We start from the raw sequence: 20995 nt of genomic DNA on the forward strand, positions 1-20995 counted from the left end.
AAAGTCTTTGCACAGTCTGGAAGTTACATAGTCCTCCCTCTAGTTCAGACCAAGGCAGAAGGACGGGATTAATCATTATCGCCCTGCCAATACACACAGAAAATCCCTACAGCTTTTCCAGTGGAGTCCTGCAATATGACGGAAAATGGTTCTTCAGCTCTTTACTGCCAAATTTGTTCATAAGCCCAGTCCCTGTCTTCAGAGTTCGAATAAAAAACATCTTTTCTTTTGAAGTAATTCCTTATAAACATGACATAAGAACTGATGAGATCAGGAGTCACCTAATCCAGTATTTCTTCCCGACAGGAGCCTCGATTACACTTCCCCAACCCCTGGTCATTCACAGTTCCTATACAAGATGTGGTACCTCTAAATTTAGTACCCTGGCTGATTTTTCTTCCCAAACTTAAGGCTTGTAAAAGAAATAAATTCAAAGGCACAAATGCATTAACAAAAATCTGCAAAATAATTTGAATCTTAGGTTGTTACAATACTTCAGCAAGGAAACTGAAAAAGCCATCCCATTACATTAAAATAGCTCTGCATTATAAATAGCGACAACTGCAGTTTTGCTTCTGTGAAGCATCTCCTACATAAAGGAAAACATGACCTTGTGCAAAGGCAAACAAAGTTTTATTCGGCAGAAATACAGGCATTTAAAAACATCAGAAGAGAATGGCACGGGGTAGCACATTAGCAGCATCGTATTTCAGATGTCAGGATCTCCCCTGTTACAGCGTTCATGCAGATCTGACTGACCAGCACAGAGCCGAGCACAGAATGACATCTTCCTTCTCTTAGAGAACTTGCCGGAGTGGAAGCCGTGCGGCAACAGAAGGCCTCGCGAGGCTGAAGGCTTGGGACAAGGCAAGCAAAAACTCCATGCACGTTTACAGCAGCATATTGACAAAGTAATGAATTGACACTGCTATTCCCTTCGCTTTTTTACTAATCCCTCAAAAATCTCACAAGAAATCACTCTGAACTGCCCACAAGACGTTGATCTGACTCCTCATTATTACACTGTGGAGAAAGGCAGAAGGTAAAGCCAGAGAATGTGTAATACCAAATCATGTTATCCATTTTTTTTTCAGATAAAGCTTTGTATTTTCCTAAAACACTGCTAAGAGCAGTATAATCTGCACTCTTACCACTACTTCTTCCACCAGAAGAATGGAGTCACCCTATTGTTTCTTTACTTATTCACTTTCAATTAAAATCTCACCAATTCTAACTCCAAAGAGCTATGTTCTCCTAAACAGGCTCATGCTTTTCAGCAGCAGGCTGCTGGGGTGAATGTTATCTGACAGGGTTCGAAGCATCTGAGGCACAAAAGCAAAGCCCTTTCTGAATTTTATTTGAGAAAGATTTGCTCTGCAGGAAGAAGGTGGCAGCATGTGCAGTTGTCTGCTTACATTACCTATACTGTCCATAAAGCTAGAACAGACGGAGATCTTTATCACACAATTACACTGTGGCATGCTTACTATAGAAATTAGAAATGTACATAATTATATATATAATATAGACATTAGCACATTAAAAGGTATTCATATTGCTTATTCAGAGGGCAGAGTGGGTGGAAATCAGATTCTGCTGCACTGCGTTCCCCTGGAATGGCACCAGAACCATCTCGGAACAGATCTCGGAGATAAGACCAGCAATTTACAACAAAGTTCACAGCAACCCGCCACAGGCTCCAGCTCACTTCCTCCTCCTCCTCCTCCACTTAATGAGTCACAGAAGTTATTCTGTATCAGGTGATAGCTATTAATTGCCAATCTCAACACTGGAGAAAGCTGTGTCACCACACAGGTAAAGATATATTTAGTTACCACTAGATAAGGCCTGCACTTCTGCCAGTGCAGATAGGCCCATGACTTTTCAAAGCAGGAGTATGGGGATTTCTTACCAAAGAAAACGCGAATTTGAAGTTTGGAATTAAATAAAGACTTTCAACAGAGCACAAAGCACACATTTTCTTTTAAGTGACAGCTAATCTTAACATCTGCAAGTTTCAGGTATTCACTCTTACACTCAAATTTTAATTCAGTACAGGATCTCCTCTCCATTTCAGGAAACAGAAGAACCACCCATTTGTTAATTCAACCACACAGCTAGTAATTAGAACATGTTTAAGGATTTCTGCAGCTAGCTGAAGCAAGAGCAGTTTTAGCAGGATTTTCCTGCTGTAATTATCTTGGCTTCTTATCTGAGAAAAACACTACCTTATCTTAGCTCACTATGCAGATGCCTACACTGAGAGCTAACTGCCCACTAGCTAACGCAACAGTGTTTCTTAACACTAATATAAAGAAAATTTGAGCGTGGTGTAGGCTGAGAATGTATAATATATTTTCCACATCAGTCCAATGGCTAACAAGTGACATAGCACCTCTTGTCAAACCTTCCGCCAGTGGATACTTGTCATGTTTCAGCCTACCATCTTTTCCAAGTAGCATTCCATGTTATTTTTAAAAATTGAAAGCATAATGCATCTCAAATCTCATGCCTACATTCAATGAGATTCCCTAGTCAGTCCAGGTTTTTCAAAGAGCTCGGCATTCAATATGCACAAGCCTTTCACAAGGATGCTGTGCCCTGCACAGACTCATCCTTGTACATGCCCAGATAAACCACTGACACACTGCAAGCCAATTCCCATCACGTAAGTAGCAGCGTTCTAAATAAGGGTAATCCACATGTACAGTAAAAAACCCAGACTATCACCTGGAAACAGAGCATGCCAGCCTCAAATAAGGACATGAAGAATCCCAGATAGAAGAGCCAAATCATTGCTAAAAGATCACACTGAAAACCAGTTCAGAAATCCAGTCCTACACAACCCCCGATACACATAACTTTCAAAGAAAATGGTGGTGGCACTTGCGGCCACACAGCATTCTTCATGATCTGCTAGTAGTACAAGATTTCACACCAAAGATCTAGACACCTGCAAGGCATGAAACAGCCCTTTGCATATTCCTCTTGTGGGCACTGCCATTACATTAAAAATCTGAATGCATGCACTGCAATGAAGTCGATCTGACTCGCAATGAGTGCAACTGTCTCTCGGGTTCTGCCAGCTTATTTGCTTAATCATCCGGTAAGTAGGAAAATAAGTTAGTCAACAGGACCTGAAATCCTCTACACTTATGTCTACCCTAGAACATAAAAACACAAGCAAAAGCAAACGAGAAACTCGCTGAAGCTACAGACACGCTCAGCTATGCTGAATGGCAGGAGGTACGATTTACACAGCATCTGTATATTCTGCACCAGACCACGGCCGACAAGACAGTCTGAGGCACTCATCTAGGTTATAAAGCCTGAAGATTGTTCTCCCCATCTATATAAAATCGGTAACTCCCATCTCCAATAAGTTTGATTAATTTCAAATCAGATTGACTCAACCCAATGGCTGCAAGAACACAAACACAGTAACTCAGGACAACAGGTTTTCAGTCTAAAGCAAATTACTGGTCAGCCCTTGCAGAGCAGGCTATTCTGTCAGCCCTTCATCAACAGCAGCAGCCTGCTATTCTAAGTTAAAAGCGATACCCTCATCTAAAAGAAGAAGCAGACCCAAGTCACAGTTAAAACTGAGCGTAGGGAAAGATTCCCACTCTGAGTTGATGTCAAATACTGCAGCATTACCCGAGTACTGTGCTTCCCATACAGACGGAAGTTAAGGCACTTCTCATACCACCGCTGAGACTCCTGCCGAGCAGGTATGCGCATCTTCATCTAACACAGGCTTCAAGGCTTGCCCTGAATCGTGCTCCACTATTAAATCAGAAGGAATATAAATAAGGTTGAAATAGGACAGGGAGGAATTCTCCAGCTCAAATCTAGTCTGGGAGTCAGACTTTGGTATCGTACAATCACATTCAGTATTCAATCGTCATCTTAACATATTTGCCTGTTCCACCTTTGCTACTTCTGTGGGAGAGATTCCTCGGAGTCACCCAGCTCCAAGACAGAGTTCGGAACAGTCAGGTTATGTGGTTTGTGGATCACTGCCCTGTGTCCCCAGGCCCCCGCCCAGACCATGGAGGTTTCAGGCAGAGGCTGGCCACATCTGAAGATAACCTGATTACCAAAATCCTCTCCTGTTACATCAGCTTACATGGAAGGCAGAAGGATGGCGATTTGCATATCCAAACCCATGGACTAGTGACTTCTGCAAACGAATTAGTTTTAGGGAAACCTAGCATTTAACCCAGAGATTTTGCTCCAGACAGCTTCAGGCAAAAGGCTGACTCCACAGAAAGCTGGCAGGCAGGGACGGCAGTTCCTTCTGTGGGAGGACAAAGCAACACCAGGATGACAACCACACAGGTTCTGACAGAGAAGCAGCAGGTTCCTCATGCTGTGGCACACCCTTCCAGGTTACAGCATCTCTAAGTTACTGGCCCACGTTAAGTCTAAGTGTAGGAGAAAACTAACTCAAACAGCCTTTGGTTTTAAAGGTGTTGCATCTTTTCTTAAGGGTAATACAAGTTAAGTTCCTGTTGCCTCTTGTGACACCAGCTTTAGAGCCTTGAAAAAATGTAGCTAACTAATCTTCCAGCAAAAGCTCAGACACATTCTAGTCATATTCTAGGGGAAAATATGCACTATTAGCTCTTGAAATAGCAATGCCTTAAGGACAAGAATTCATCTAACTATAGCATGATTATTTTATTCAGCTATCTTTCTCAGAAAGAAATTCCATCTCCTGGACTACTGACTACTTGCATATAGTTAATGAATGTACATAGTGTTTGGACACTACCAAATGTCTCAATTAAAGAAGTTTATTCCAATTATTTGACATGATTTACATCGCTACTGAAGAGGCAGTAAAATGGCAAAGACTTGCAATTCACTTTTGTTGTATTTAATATTCTTCACCTTCATCTTCTCCATCCATCGAGTCTGTGCCCACTTCTTCATAATCTTTCTCAAGTGCAGCCAAGTCTTCCCGGGCCTCCGAGAACTCCCCCTCCTCCATCCCTTCTCCGACATACCAGTGAACAAAGGCACGTTTGGCATACATCAGATCGAACTTGTGGTCTAGACGAGCCCATGCCTCAGCAATGGCTGTAGTGTTGCTCAGCATGCACACTGCCCGCTGGACTTTGGCCAGGTCGCCACCAGGAACCACTGTCGGTGGCTGGTAATTGATCCCAACCTACATGAAAAGCAGAAAAGACCGTGAGTTTCTTTGATTGTAGCCCCTGCGAAATGCTACAAAGAAGTCAGACAGCTAGTAACATGTTTCACTCCCGAGAAAACAGCTCTGTAGAAGAACTTAAGCCTCCATTTCTCAAAATACAAATCAGGTACCTACAGAACACCTTAACAAGAAAATATACTTCATAAGCCCATGACAGTGAATGAGAAGTCTTAAAAAAATCACGATGGAACTGAGACTTGCCTTAAAACCAGTAGGGCACCAGTCCACAAACTGGATTGTGCGCTTGGTTTTGATAGCAGCAATAGCGGCGTTGACATCCTTGGGGACAACGTCCCCACGATACAGCATACAACAGGCCATGTACTTGCCATGGCGGGGGTCACACTTCACCATCTGGTTGGAGGGCTCAAAGCAAGCATTGGTTATCTCGGACACAGAGAGCTGCTCGTGATAGGCTTTCTCTGCCGAAATAATTGGGGAATATGTTACCAGCGGGAAGTGGATACGAGGGTAAGGCACCAAGTTAGTTTGAAATTCAGTAAGATCCACGTTTAAGGCACCATCGAATCTGAGGGAAGCAGTAATGGAAGAGACTATCTGACCAATGAGGCGATTGAGATTGGTGTAGGTCGGGCGTTCAATGTCCAGATTCCTGCGGCAAATGTCATAGATGGCCTCATTGTCAACCATGAAGGCACAGTCGGAATGCTCCAGAGTGGTGTGGGTAGTCAGGATGGAGTTGTATGGCTCAACAACAGCTGTCGAGACCTGGGGTGCAGGGTAGATGGCAAATTCCAATTTTGATTTTTTCCCATAGTCAACTGACAGGCGCTCCATCAGCAGAGAAGTAAAACCTGAGCCAGTGCCTCCCCCAAAGCTGTGGAAGATCAGGAAACCCTGCAAGCCAGTGCATTGATCAGACTGAAAGAGAAGATACATGTGTTAAAGCAATCGTGTAGACATCAAGAATCCCAAAACAAGCTCAAGACTGGCAATCTGAATTCTGACATGTACCAACTGTTCAAGCTCCAGGAAAGTAATATTGAATTTGATTCATCCACTGATAATCAAGGAACTGCCCCATAAAAAACATTGTATTCATGGCTATTTTAAGCCCCCTACCTATTGGAGGGTGACCTCTCCACTTCAAATTACCTCCTCAAAGCTTCCCCTACCTCCAATTCTCAGGCCAAGGCCATTAACAATGGCCAAGAAAAGCAATAATATTCAACGAACTACAGACCGTCTATCCCTTACGCTGATCGGACATTCTCTACCTGCACAAAAATGGAGCAATCCCCTGTCCCAGAACTATTGCTATAATCCTCTAAGAGTTGCAAGCATGTAACTCAGTTCAGGGAAGTGAGCTGTCAAAATGTATTACGCTGCCATTCCAATTTAGTCTTCTCAGATGAAGAAATTAGACTGCCTTGTCCTCAGAAAGCAGTGCCCCACAATGCTTAGCTTGATTCCCAGGACTGAGAGGGATTTCCAACAGCTTGTAAAGAGAAATTACAACCATATTTTTCAGGTCAAAGTACAGCCTGCTGCAAACTTATCTTAGCTTTAATTAGAGATGGTGGCAGCCCAGTGTTGAGAATAACACCAGTTTTGATCTGCAAAAGGTGTATTTTTCAGTAAGACTCATTCCATATTAAAGCACCAGAGGTATACCCTGGATTTTTTTGTGTAATGAGAATTCCTTACCTTTGTGACACAGATTTGGTGAAGTACATGCTTAGCAGCCCTAGAAAGAGAACTCTAACCTTCTAAGCTGACATCTTCATAAATTTGCCACATGATCTAAGTACCAGGGAGCCTGAAACATCCCAACTTACTGATATTTATTGCTTTTCTACTGTTATTACCATAAAATTCAGAAATCATAACAGCAGGAAATGCAAACAAAAGTCTAAACCACAGAAGCAAACACTCCTATTTAAACTTCCTTCCAAGAGCCCCAGCCAGAGACCAATCCTGTTCCAGCAGGAGCTATGCAAATCAAAATTCTTAATCCTGGCTTTCTGAAGTTCAACATGAAACTATAAAGTTTTGGGTGCCTCATCAGTATTTTAGGCCACTTCAAAGTCATATCCAACAGGAATAATCCAACCATTCTCAGCTGGCTAAGAATAAAACCAGATGCAGACTAAGTCCACAGATTCTTCTACTATGGAATAAATCAAAGCACAATTTATAGGCCTATGTATTTTTGATAACCTGATTTCCAAATCCTGTAAAACAGGATACAGAAAGATGTTTAAGAACCTTCAGTGAAGCAAAGTCTTACCAGTTTCCTGATACGCTCTAGAACTAGATCAATTATCTCTTTCCCAACTGTGTAATGACCTCGAGCGTAGTTATTTGCAGCATCTTCTTTACCAGATATCAGTTGTTCAGGATGAAAGAGTTGCCTGTATGTCCCATTCCTAACTTCATCTGGGGAGACAAGAGGAATATTATAAGTTAGCTTTCTATGTAGAACAGGTTTTTCAAACTTGAGGGTGCCCAGGATAAGGTACCTAAACCCTTACAGATAAAAAGCACCTTGATTTCTACCCATCAGTAGGTGACACGATACTTAGTACAGTCTAAATGTTGACTACCTAAGAAAAATGAAGTTATTGTTTAAGAAACTGTCCCATTTTACACCCAAGATTAAATTTTTGACCTGCCCAAGCAATTTCAAAGTGGACTGTAGCAGCAGAATCATTCTTCCACAGTTTAAGGCAACTTAAGGCCCACTTTGCAGATCAGCATCTGAAATACTGCTTTTCCCCCTTATTTTCCAAGCCCTCCAGGATGTTGCCTTATTGCTTCTGCAGCTGTGGGCAGTCAGAGCATACACTGCTTGCTTGTCCCTTTCTTTTTCCCTTAATTGTACTTTCTGCCAAGGGTAGAGAATAACATTAAAAAAGGAACAGGAGATGCTCTTGTAGAGATATTCAGTTATTCAAAGACTGAGCTATAAGCTCCAGCACGAATGGCTGTGTCAAAGAAACCATGCAAGCGGACACACAGCATCCCCCACCACCTACAGATCTGGAGAATGATTTAGAGTCATTATCTCCACTAGTTAGCGGAAATATGCACTTACATCTAGCAGGCTAAAGCTCTGTCCTACCACAAAGGTACAAAGCCACTCATCATAGCTTTGTCTCTGGTTTAGCTCAAGCCATTCTTGAGGTCTATGCTAATGCAGTACTGCATCCTTTAATTAAAATCAGGTGGAAAGCAAAGAGCTTTATTAATTACAGATGAAGTTGCTTCTTTGCATATATTCTTTTTAATCTGAAAAAGAGTGAGCAAGAGAAAGATATGTAGAATTCAAGATTTAAAAATACAGTTACTATTTGAACCAATTTAGACTGACCAGCTACCACTGCAGTTTGCAATCCAATACTCAATTTCCAAGCTACACCAAAATAAAAACAATTTGGAGAAGCCTACCATTCAAAATACATGTTTAAGACTTGCTGCATTACCACTCCAAGTTATAAAGCAGAAATATGGGTAAAAGGAAAAAATATAGAACCTAAAGAAAAACATAACTGGTAGGGGCAACGTGAGTCAAGATGGTCCTGGGGAAATAACAAAACTTGAGGAGTTAAGAGGATCAATCACTGGGCTATGAAAGTGTGCTGGAATAAAGAACTTAAGAGTTGAGGGGACATCTAAACCAAGCTTTCCCCTGGACATGCTATCCTTCATGGTTTTAAGTCTATTGCGGCAGGTTTTTAAAGACACTTGTGTTGAATTCCCAGACATGTTACTGCCCTATATCTTGGTGGAAAGTTTGATGGTATTTTACCACCTCCACAGAGCTGGTGTGCACATAGAGCAGTCCTGCTGCTTTCACTAAGAGCAGCACTGATCTGGATCCCTGGTGTACGCACACGGCAGATACAGAGCTGCTGTATGACCAACAGAGGTTATTTTCATAAACGCAGTGCAGAGGGGCATGCTGCATGAATGGGAAGAGTCATGCTGGCCCTGGCCAGGAAACTGGATCAATAGTTTTCAAATAAGCAGGGCAGGAATAAAAGAAGGCTAGCCCCCAGAAAGGCACATGATGTAACCTTTAACACAAAACCCTAACTTTTTTAGTATTACCAAGTATTTCATAAGACAGCCTTTTGCCCATCTCCCCATACTACACTTGCATCATTAACAACTGCTGGAACACCACCTTTTTTACCATGTGTCCCAAGACTCACCAGCTACTCGCCCCCAGAGGCAAGGCAAGAGCTTTGCCACCTGCTCTCCCTCACCTCATTTCTCAGCTTTTTCTGGTTGCTGAGAGCCACCACCTGGCCAGCAGCAGAGGAAGCAACAGCTATAGGGATCAAGAAAACAGAAAGTCAGAGCTGCCAACAGCTCCTGGGGATATCAGCGTATGGCCAAGGGTGCTTTGGCCCATTTCAAAGTTATCAGTCCAGCACTCCCACCCTTGACCTGCTCAACCGCCTTCTGCCCTCCTGCAGAAGTTCAGTCTACTGTATTAGCCACAGAAAGTGGTTTGGGGTGTTACAAGGAAAATAAGTTACAAGAGACCCACGGTTTGGGTTTGTAGCCTACGCCTATTCACTCATCTCCCCTTCCCAACTCTCTATGTATTGCAGAAGGAGAAACACAGCAACTGCACAAGCACAGGCAACACAGAGCACCTCTTCTAGGAGAGCCCCAAATCACTACTTAAGGCAAGAGAGCCACAAAACCAGCTCCAGCAGAATTACTTCAGGCACACACATTGGTGAGAGCAAAACCAAGATTCAGGACACATGGAACAAGGGTCTTGTGAAACAGGGGAGCTCACCCTGGGCTGGCAGTGTGGCTAATGCCACAGAACATGGGGCTGGTCAGTGGCTGATGCATGGGATCACATCTGGACACTAAGAGCCAGTGTTGCCAGAGCTTGGGATACAACTGATTTTCAGGATAAGAGTGGATTGTTATTCAAAGATAAGGCAGGAGGAAGTTGAAGTGCATGGTTGGAAGTCCCTGAATTTAGGCTAGCAATTGAGACTAAGTTCTGCAAGCACTATTCAAGCTACAGAGAGTAGAAGATTGTTTTGGGAAAGCACAGGAATCATTCCAATGTACAAAAAGAAATCTGCTTAATGATACATATCACATCTTTTTAAAACATTCCTATTGACTGCTGTACACGTTATGCCATATTGTTTTGAGGTTATAACTAGTTCCTTGCGTAGCAAAAGCATGAGGCATGTTCAGAAGACCCATTTAAGTCCACAGGCTGGCAGAAGGTAATATTTAAATTCCTTAGAGCTCCAGAGTACATATTCACCAGTCTCGAACATAAAGCCAATAGTTTCCATCACTAGGAAGATGCAGCCAAGCTTTATGCAGTAAAAATTTACCCCCCCCAGGCATTTTGCAGGACTAGAGAAATGGATCCCTTGGTCAGAAAATGTGCAAGTTAAATCAAATCCTTCAGCACATTCTACAGTCCCTTGCACACGTCACTGTATTTACCTATTACTGCTGGTTCAAGGTCCACAAACACAGCACGAGGAACATGTTTTCCTGCACCAGTCTCGCTGAAGAACGTGTTAAAGGAATCATCGCCTCCACCGATGGTTTTATCGCTTGGCATGGTACCATTGGGCTGGATGCCATGCTCCAGGCAGTAGAGCTCCCAGCATGCATTGCCGATCTGCACACCAGCTTGACCAACATGGACTGAGATGCACTCACGCTGTGTGGAGAAAAAAATTGGATCACTCAGCAGAAACAGCAGTTTCCTTGTTTAGAAAACATTCAGCACACACAGCTTGAACTCCCCTACTGCAAAGCTGTTAAAACATTGGCCTTATTGTCTTGGTGTTAGGGGCATTTGGCACAAAATACAACCAAACACAAAAGCCTCTTTCAGTCATCATCCACCTCCACCTAGAAAGACCCTTCGGCGCACTGTCATTTTTACAAACTCATTCCTCATTGTTGTTCCTATCCTCAACCAGACAGGAAGAGTTTGATCAACTCTTCCAAATCCTTCAGCCAACTCCTCTTCATAACAAACACTGAATATTTAGAAAAACTGATGACTACACCTGTCACTGGCCTAAGTGTCCAGATAAACTTCACCCCCAGAGCTCCCACCCCAGGAGCCACTTAAGCACAGCCACCAGAGGGAGCAAATCCTTCTGCAAGATGCAGGGCCATTTTGCTTAATATACCTAGAAAAAATATTCTCCTGATCACTTTAGGGAACTTTGCCATTCTGTAAGAAAGTCTTTGCTTAACAAAACCCTTAGTATCACTTCATAACTATGGAACATCAGGCCTCACATCATACTGCTGTATGCAAAGTATTAAGCGCCTTAACACTAAACAAAACTCTACCTCATTTAAGCTATATGGAAAATAGTCCATGTCAGCAAAAGGATCTACTCATTCCAATTTATGGATTCCCAAGCTGCCTTTGATGTCCAGAGCATAAACCCAGCTTCCTTAATATTTCAGCATAGGGTTTTGAATATTAAAAGCCAAACCACAATGGAACCATCACCAAGCTCCCGGTCCATCTGTGGCATTTTATATTTAACTTCTAGTTTTGAGTGACAGTTAAACACATTCCAGAAGAGCCTGCATATAGGACAGTTTTGAATAACTGTCACATTTAACTATGTTCAGACCCTATGATTGGATGATACTCTTTGTCCCCTGAAATTCCAGGATAAGCAGGACCTGGAACTGGCTAGTCCACATCAATAGTCAATGCAGGAAAGCAGGTGCACAGTCCTTTCAATTTCCTTGGGAACCCCAAGAAATTAAAACCTATATTTGCCAAAAACCCCATCACCTGTTCTCAACCACAGCCCAGAACAGCTGAGAACTGTTGTTTTTCAGCTCCCCATCCAAGCTGTGTATTCAGATATACAGCTTTAGAAGAGCAGTCCACATCCTCCCTGCAACCAGCCTTACTTAAAGCTGCTGCCACACTACTCCTCTCCAAGGCCAGTACTCCATTGCTCTCCGGGCCGAAGCACTGGGCTTGGCAAGGTACTGCAGTGGTAAAGGACAGCCAACCTACACACTGTAAAAAGGGCGACAGGAAAAGCAGCTTCAGAATCCAGCCCAACAAGGCTGCACTATCACAGAGAAGCCAGGCCACAGCAATCAGTTATGCCGCATCATCCTTTCAGGAAAGCAGGAGGACAGCCGGAGGACAGCCAGCAACTCTCTTCTAACAGTGAGAGGAGAAAGAGTAGAAATATAAGTAGAAATAGACCACCACTTCAGTCTGGATCCTCACCTGTACTGAGGTCCTATCAGTGATCCAAGCTTTGTTACTGAAGCTCCTAAGCAGCTGGGGAAGGTCACTGAAAGGAAGCATGCAGGGACCAGCACAGTCAAGCAACACATGGAAGACATCAGACTATACATGAGCTTTCCAGCATCAAATGAACTAGCACCACTACTTCAAACTACACAAAACAGCAATCATTCATGTTCCAAAGAGAAAATGTAAATCTTTGAAAGTACAACTTGGGCAGCACAGCCACGGACCAGGTGCTACAGGTGCCACGTTAAAAGCACAGCATGTTTACTTTGACAAAGCACAAAGTTCAGCACTTGGGGCAGAGTAGCTCCCCGCATCAGTACAAAGAAGCAATTAACTGAGAAGCAGCTGAAAAGATCCTGGGAGTTACCACAGAAACCATCCTGAATGTTCAGCAGGGCATTCTCATCCTCAATAAGGCAAACAATGTGCCAGGCTACAAAGGGACACAGCCCCAAGAAGCCTCCCCTCTGCTCTGCAGGAGGGTTCAGGTCAGATTTAGGAGGATGCTGGGAGATTCGGTTTGGGTGTTAGGAAAAGCTTCCCCAGCAGTGGTGCAGCCCTGGAACAGGTCACCAGAGAGGTGGGAAGGGATCTCCATCCTTGGTGGTTTGCAAAACTTGGCAAGAGAAAAGTCAGTCACAAAAACCTGGCCTGGTGCTACTGTTAGCCCTGCTTTGAGAGGTCTCTTTCAACCACCTTCCTGCAACTCTACCAAGTACTTTTAAGTAGTATGTGGCTATTTAATGAAACACAAATCTTTGTTAGACACTAAGAGACTGCCTATTTTGCTCTGCATAGCCTTTTCACAGCAGCAGAAGTCTGACAGTACCAAGAATACTAAAGAACAGAACAAAATCTGAGCCTCAAAAGTATAATCTCCAAGTCAAAGACAGGCAAGAGACAACTGTCACACTCATTACAATCCCGGGCCTTTACACATCACTGATGGAAGCTTCATAGTTAATAAGGTTTAAATATGTACTATAGACAGTACTGTTAAGTGCTGTATTCAAGCCACAAGTCAGGACACAGAATCCTTAATTAACACTAAACACTCTTCACCACTTCCATACACTATTTTCAAGCACAGAACCAGTTTCAGTGAAAAATCCCAGAGAATTTTCCCAGCCCAGCCTGAGCCTCTATTACCTCTGCCTCCTTTTGCTATATGATGTGCTCCAGCTTAAGAGCACTGGCTTGTCTTCCATAACTGCCCTTTCAGTAGCTGTAGACCACTACCAGGTGGCCCCTTGCTGTACTCTTTCCCAGGCTGGAGCAGCCCAGCTCCCTCCAGTTGTACTGGTGGGTCACGCTCTAGGGCCCTTGTAGCCTCCAGCACAGCATTTCAGTACAGCTTCATCTGCATGAAGCTGGTGGAAAGCCACATTCCATAAGAAGAGCTGCATCAGCTCAGACCAAGTTCAACAATATACCATACCAAGGAACATGGTTTCACTTGGATGAAACTCCAGGGTAACTGCATCATTTGCAGAGGTGAGGGACTGCATTCACACTCTTGAGTTGGCTTAATTTTAAAAAATGTGACTGTAAACGGCCCCCCATGGCAGGGTAAGGACATCACATCCCTCCAATATTCTCCTAACTATTTCCAGTTCAACAAATATTTCCTATGCATTCACAACCCTACAGAAGCACTCTGCTATGGTTTTTAAATCCATGTAGCCCGACATCCACAACCTCTTTTCAAAGAAGAGATCTACAGGGCAAACGCCCGCACGGAGGAGGACCTCACGCTTGCCCCAGCGACCCCAGCTGACAGCTGCCCCTTGCTGCACTGCACAGCCGAACCCTCCGCCCTCTTGGCGATGCCCAGCCCTTCGCCGTGCCTTGCAGACACCCCTCGCAGGCTGACTCCTAACCTGCAAGGTCACTCCACCTCAGCTTCATCTCACCAAGTCCTCCAGGAAACCTCCCCCAGCCACCTCACACCGCCGCTGGCCCCGACCTCTGCCACTCCCGGTCCCACGCACCCCAAGGAGGTTTATTTCCCCCATTTTTATATTCAACAGGTACCCGCGGGAGCACCCCAGCAGCTCCGCCCTCACCGCGGTGTGCGGGCTGGAGGCCCCGCCACGGCCCGCTCCGGGGGCCCAGGGGCTGGCTGCGCCCGGGGGCGGAGAGGCCGCCGCTCCCCGCTGCTGCGGAGGGCCCGGGCCGGAGTCACCTCTGAGGGAGCCGCCGCCTCAGAACCGGCCGGGGGCCGAGGGTCCCGCCGCCACCGGGGAGAGCCGCCCCGCCGCGGGCCGCCATGTTCTCGGAGGAGCCGCCACCATTTTGGGACGCGGCACCGCGAAGGCCCACCGGGGCGGCGCGGCTCGGGGGCCGCCGGCGGCCACGCTCCGGCGCGGGGCCCGTCCCTCCTCCCCCGCCGCGGACTCCGCGGGCCGGGGCGGACCCGCGCCTCCCGCCGCGCACGGGTGGGGCCGCCCCGCCCCCCCGCACCGCCTCGGCGTGCGGAGCGGCGCCCGGAGCCCCCCTGCCCCGGCCAGGAGCCCCCCGGCCCCGGCCGCCCCGCTCACCATGGCTCGGGCCGGCGGCGGGCAGCGACAGACGCCCTACGGGTCTGGGCAGCACCTCGAAAGCGGCCGACCTTCCCGGGCCCACCTTATATAGGGAAGGGGCGGGGCGGTTGGCTCCCGCGCCTTGTTCATTGGCTATGCCTCGCTCGGAGGCGTAACCTCTTCGCGGCGCTATTGGGTGCCTGCGCGTCGAGACTGTCCTCTCTCCCAATCGGACCCGGGCGGCGGCCGCGTGGAATGCGCCCTGCTGTGCACCATTGGATCGCAGATATGAATTTCACCTTCCTACGCTAGCTATTGGTTGATTCGTAACCAGGGGCGGGGAGGAGGCGGGGCTTAGTCTTCCCGCCAACGGAGGCCGGCGCCTCCACCCTCAGACTCGGGTGCTCGTCGGCCCCGCTGCGGGTTTCGCTCGTCCCTTGGGCGGGCGGCGCGGGCCCGCGGCGGGGGATCGCTGTCCCCGGAGCCGGTGGCCGGCGCGGAGAAGGAGAAGGCGTGGGGAGAGCAGCTTTGCCCACCCGAGGGGCCCGGGCCTGCTGTTGGTGCGGGCGGGCCAGGCGGTCAGCGCTCGCGCTGGCGGGACAGGCCTGAGGCGGGCAGAGGGGTGAGAGCTCAGCCCAGGGGAGCCCTGGCCGGGCGGCAGCTGCCCCGAGAGCCAGGCTGCGCTGCGGGGCTGCTCTCAGCCCTCCCTGGCCCGGCAGCGCACACTGAGTCCAGTTCAAGTAGGCAGCGAAACGGCCAGGCTGTGTGAGGCAAAGGCTTGGACCACAGCGTGGACACCCAAAGACCCCCGGTGCCGCAGGCGGGCTCTGTGGGAGTGCTCAGCTCTGAGGGTAGAAGAGTGAGATGTGGGCAAATCTTTATATTTTCCCTCCGAGGAGGGAGGAGATAGCTCCGTCGCACAGTCAGCAGGCAAAGCAGTGCTTGTACCAACTGTTACTGGAATAAAGAGTCACACAATGGAAAGGATTTAAAGCCAAAGGACCAGATCTGGAAAGCCATGTAGATCCTACTGAAATCAGTACTTTTGGTGTTTAAATGCCCCGATTTAAGTTGGGTGTTTAGATGGGAAGCGTAAAAATCCTGTGGTGTGTCCTCAGGGTTATATTAACAGAAATATTAATGAGATTGCCAAACTTCCTTCTCGGGTGGAAAGCGGCCATGGGTAGCGTGTGCATGTAAAGTTTGATAACTGGAGCACCATCCTTCCAAGGGATGCGCAGGCATCAGTTTCAGGAAATTGCTTCTCCCCCTGCTGAGCTGACCTTCCGCGGCAGGATAGGTAGTGAAACAATTTTAAACACTAACAAAGTAGATCGTGTTTTCCTCTTCCTGTGTAGACCTCCATTCCTGTGAGCAGCCCAAACAAAAGTGATACTTTTGAAGGGAGGGTGGTGGAGTGGTGTCAGGCTGGGTCTATGGTCAGCTGGAAGGAGTGGTGGGAAGCGATGAACCCCCTCACTCCTGCTGATCTCAAGGGCATGGTAACTAAAGCATGCAACTATTGCTATTATCCGTTTCATTGTGATCATTTCAACACAGGGTGTGGAAATGAAACCTGCGTGGGTGCACGCTCAGGATTACTGAGAGAAAAGAAAGGCAAAAGTCCTCTGGAAAGCAAGGATCAGAGGATCCAGAGAGGACAGAGATGGAGGAAGGGGAAAAAAACACAAATAATACTGAGATACTTCTTTTTCCAAAGAATGATGCCAAATGTAATGCGTGACTGAAAACCAGGTATGATATAAGAATCCTACGCTGGCTGTATTTAGGGAATTTGGCTGTCCCCACACCAGAGGGAGGCTGACAAAGGCTTGAGGGATGGTTGGGAGTGATCACGCATACAAGAACCTATATCAAGAAGCAAGCTTCTATTTCCTCCGGCTCCTGTTCAATAAGCACACTGTGAGTATGGAACAGAAACCTTTTTTTGAGCCATGAGCTGGGTGGCTGGGCCTGTTGACATCAGGGGAATACATACAGCTTTGCAATTAGTTTTCTAAAAATAAGTCTTCTCTGCTTTTGTGTAATCTAATCCTCAACAAGTACAAACTGTTTAGTGCTATCAAGCTGGTATATATTTGAAGAATCCAATCAATATTAAACTTCTAATAACCCCCGGCCCCGTTCCAGCTAACTTCTCTAATATGCTCCAGTCAGCTCTGAGACCTGAAAGAACTTGTCTTTCTGTTTTTTCATCTCCTTTGCTTTATGCTAATTGCTTAGCCTAACTTCGCTGGGTTATGACCTTAGCTGCAAAGTGTCTTCAGCTCCAACAGTCTCCTCAGCGAAGCTGTTCAGGAAAGCAGACCAGGACAGTTCTAGTTGTCTGAGACAGGCAGAACTGAACCCTGCAGTTGTAGGTGTTCACACTCAGATGGGAGGGATCACACCTGAAGTGATCACAAGCCATCATAGCACTTACTAGTGGCGGATGAAAGAGGAAAATAGCTACAATATTTTAGTTTCTTTTGTTCTTTTTGGAGCAAAAAATGAGCAGTTAAATGTGCTTTTTCTCTCCTGTTTTCATCTGTTGTGCTTTTCTCAGTTGGAAACAAAAATATCAGCACCACATGGCTGATTGGACCTTTGCAAACCCAGCTTTGGGAATCCTTTTCCTGCAGCATAAAAGAGAAAATAGGCCAGATTGGATTTCATTCTTCCACATGTTGTGATTGTATTACAAATATTATATTTCAGTGTTCTCTTTTTTTGCTTCTCCTTAAAGCCTCCCATTTTAGGCACCAGGTGAATCTGTGAGAATTCCATACATTCATATTTTGTTCTGCCCTTCCAAATTACGAAGGAGATCTTCAACCTATGAGCAAAGTTTGCTCTAAGCTCTAAAACATATGGAAAATAGGTGCCCGCAATGATTTTTTTTTTTTTTTTAAATCTCATTATTTTTAAACCACTGCCTCAAGGTGACTCGTTTGTTTTATTGAGATGGACTCTTAGGAGCTCGAAAGACTTGATTCATGCTCTTAAAATGCTCTGCCCTGAGAGAACACGCACAATGCTCTAGCTGTCCTCTCAACTCTGCCAGTGCAGTTTAGCAGTGGGTCAGACCCTGAAGTGTCAATGGTACAGAATCACCCTGTTGTGGTTTATCCTCCTTTAGAAGTGTCGCAGGACCATCAAGCTAGAAGGGTCAGACACCTTGCAAAAGCAGAAAATTAAGATGGTATCATTTTGTGAACGCAGTGAGTACTCTTTTCAGCTTAGTTAACAAATGAAATCAGAGATTCAGGGCAGGCTGGGGTGTTATAGCATGCCCTGGTCCAGCTTAAACTGAGTTTTCACATACTTAACTACTGTCCTAATTACCTGGTCTGATTTGTCTTAACAGCTGTTGGGAAATGGATTTTTGACATGTACCTCAGCTCTGAAAAGTGGTGTTATCCCCGCTAATCTGGATTCACCAGGACTGCTCCAGCTGCATGAAGTATTTGTCAGACTTTGGTGAGAAAAACAGGTTTTGATGCTACTTCATCAGATTTCATACCGCCACTTGGGCAGCTGAAACCTGTTCTGTCATACTGCACCAGCTGCAATAAAACTTCATTCCCTGGGCTTCGGTGTGCTTCTCGTGTGGCTTAAAAAGGGGCACCAAGACAGCGGGACCATGGCTGTTTGCTGAGGAGTTTGCTTCGGTATGCCTTTCCGTACTTGATGCACTGATGAGAAATAACCCAGTCTTACAGAAGCTTGCATTGCTGGATACCCAGAAAAATGTTTATTGTGGGCTGAAATGTGTTTGATTTAGTCTGACTAAATAATAATGTCAAGTGCTATCGTGTATCCAAGTTTTCTTGAACTCATTCTCTTTTCCTGCTGGAGATTATTTCTGCGTGCAGTACGAGAATTCTTTACGTTTGTCCAGGATTTCTCTGTGTTTGGTAATGCCATCAAGGCGCACAGAGCACAGACGTTGGCTGCGTACCGTGTATTCAGTGAATATGACACTTTCAGAAAACGCTGGACTTGCAGTGTATTTGCGATAAAGTCTCCGTGGGTCTGGGGATTCTCGAGGGTTTCGGATGAACCTTCTTTGCATGTGCAACTATGCAGCTCTTGCTTTCTGTTCTTTCTTAGAAGCGTTGGATAAATAATGCATGCACATGCACTTCTATCAGTGAATTCCTAAAAATGTGATAGCCTTAACCCTGTGTCTGTCTGCTAACTACCTGTCTGTATTCGACATGGATATGTGGATTTGAGATGACCTGGGATTTCCACGCACCGTTTTCCAGCACTGAGACTGACAACAGCAATGTGCTGCATAGATTCCAGTGAGGTCTTGACTCCTCTTCATTCCCAGGTCACAGAAAACTCATCTGGGTGTGAGAATTGATGGCTGCGTGTGCATAGCTAGCATAAAATGTTCAGATTTCATCGCTATGGGGACAACGCTTTACCAAGACTTCATTTTTTCCATACTCAGGTTCACCTCCTCCTCTCTGACTGCAAATTCATTCAGTTTGAAATACTCATCCTGAATCCTGTGGACGTCACCCTGGCTTTATATCTGGCTCCTCCCAGAAGCGTACAGCCCCTCTGACTGTGTCATGGGAGAGAGACTCTCCCTCCGAAATGGCTCCTTTAGGAAGCCCAGAAAACCAAATCCAGATGCCTGTTTGGAAAATTTCTACGTAGCAACAGGGCAGACGCGGGGTGAGACCAGGCGGGGACTCTGCGTGGCCCTGGGCAGTGCGGATTTTCCTGCTCTAGTTTGAGTCGTACCCGGTGGCCCCCAACCTTGCACCGTGAGATGCTTCAGCCCATTTCAGGCCAGGGTCGGGAGGGCACCTAATCAGCGTGAGGGCCTTGCTCCTCAGGGATGGGTTTTGTTCTGTGGCTCTGAATGACGCTTCCAGTCTCTAATAGAATTGATTTTATTAATTACTTTAAATTCTAGATGCAAGATCTGGAGCTGACCCCGGACATTGGCTGGGAGCTGGTGAAGGGACGTGACGTGCTCACAGCAGCTTACAGCAGGAATTAGCATGTTGCAGCAGCCCGTTCCTTAACAGGGATTTCACCTTCTGATATGGTGAATCGCACAACCCAGGCGAGTGGGGACAGATCTGATCACTCCTCACCTCTCTCCCATTGCAGCGGGGCACGGCTGTGGCTGGCTGCAGCCTTTATAGCCACCTGCTCGTGACTCCCTGTGTCATTTGCCATCTAAAAATATTCTTTCTTAGCTCCCAGACACTAGTGGTACCCCATGTACTTTCATTCTTTGCTCCCATTCTTTCCTCATCGCTTTTCCCAAAATGAGCACCCAGGTTTTCTCTTGGTCAGATTAAACAGCACCAGGAAAACACATGGTTGGGGTCAGGGACCAGACTGAGTTTCAGAGGTGGGGGAAGGTGTAACGTAGTTAATCATTCCCAAACGCGGCCCCTTCCCTTCCCGGCGCAGGGGCAGCCGGGAGGGTATTGATTTGTCAGCAGGCTGCGGGGCTCCGCGCTGAGGGCGAGATGGGGTGGTGCCTTCCAAAGCAGGGATTGATCGCCTGGACGTGCGCACAACAAGGGGGTTGTTGCAAGCGAGGGCCCACGTCCGTGCTGATCCCGGGTGCATCTGTCACAGGCTGACACAGGAGCAATTAGTGCTGGGCTGAATGTTTGCGCTGTTGTGCTGGTGTGGGGTCCCTCTTTGCATTATTAATGCCTCCTGGCTCTTTTGGCGGTGTGGCAGAGAACGAGAGGTTCGTTTTAGATATACAATTTTTAATCCTGGGGCGACTACACACATGAGGAAATTGCAAAGGACATAAATGTAAGAAGAGTCACTCTGGATCAGACAGATGCCTGCTGAGCTCAGTGTTATTTCTCTCCTGGTGGCCCATAGCATATGCCTTGGGAAGAATGGAGAAGAGGGCCAGCGTAACAGCATCACTACCCCAGGATATTCTCCCCACCTTCACAGGTTCCTGTCTCAGAGAACTCCTGAACC

The 20995-nt window shown here is 46.3% G+C and overlaps 1 protein-coding gene across 2 annotated transcripts; it reads right to left on the bottom strand.

The window, feature by feature from the left end:
- Nucleotides 1-642: 642 nt before the first annotated feature.
- On the bottom strand, nucleotides 643-15110 carry LOC309599165 (tubulin alpha chain, testis-specific-like). Of its 2 annotated transcripts, none has more exons than XM_082330386.1 (6): nucleotides 15032-15110; nucleotides 10679-10901; nucleotides 7473-7621; nucleotides 5423-6103; nucleotides 4897-5176; nucleotides 643-3786 (listed from the first exon to the last, which is right to left on the bottom strand). In XM_082330386.1, the coding sequence occupies exons 1-6, from the start codon at nucleotides 15032-15034 to the stop codon at nucleotides 3701-3703; spliced, it is 1422 nt and encodes a 473-aa protein (XP_082186512.1). In that variant the 5' UTR covers nucleotides 15035-15110; the 3' UTR covers nucleotides 643-3700. The 2 variants fall into 2 exon arrangements, with proteins under 2 accessions (XP_082186512.1, XP_082186513.1); XM_082330387.1 differs by having other exon boundaries at nucleotides 3698-4300.
- Nucleotides 15111-20995: the final 5885 nt, after the last annotated feature.

The sequence above is a fragment of the Platalea leucorodia genome, assembly GCF_965183815.1.
Source record: "Platalea leucorodia genome assembly, chromosome: 19".
In the NCBI taxonomy this organism is placed as follows: domain Eukaryota; kingdom Metazoa; phylum Chordata; class Aves; order Pelecaniformes; family Threskiornithidae; genus Platalea; species Platalea leucorodia.

Excerpts from the sequence above, each read along its gene's own strand:
- LOC309599165 (XM_082330386.1), bottom strand. Across the intron at positions 7,622-10,678 it reads CCTTGAACCAGCAGTAATAG|ATGAAGTTAGGAATGGGACA; the intron begins GTAAATACAGTG and ends TTGTCTCCCCAG. Across the intron at positions 6,104-7,472 it reads TAGAGCGTATCAGGAAACTG|TCTGATCAATGCACTGGCTT; the intron begins GTAAGACTTTGC and ends CTTCTCTTTCAG.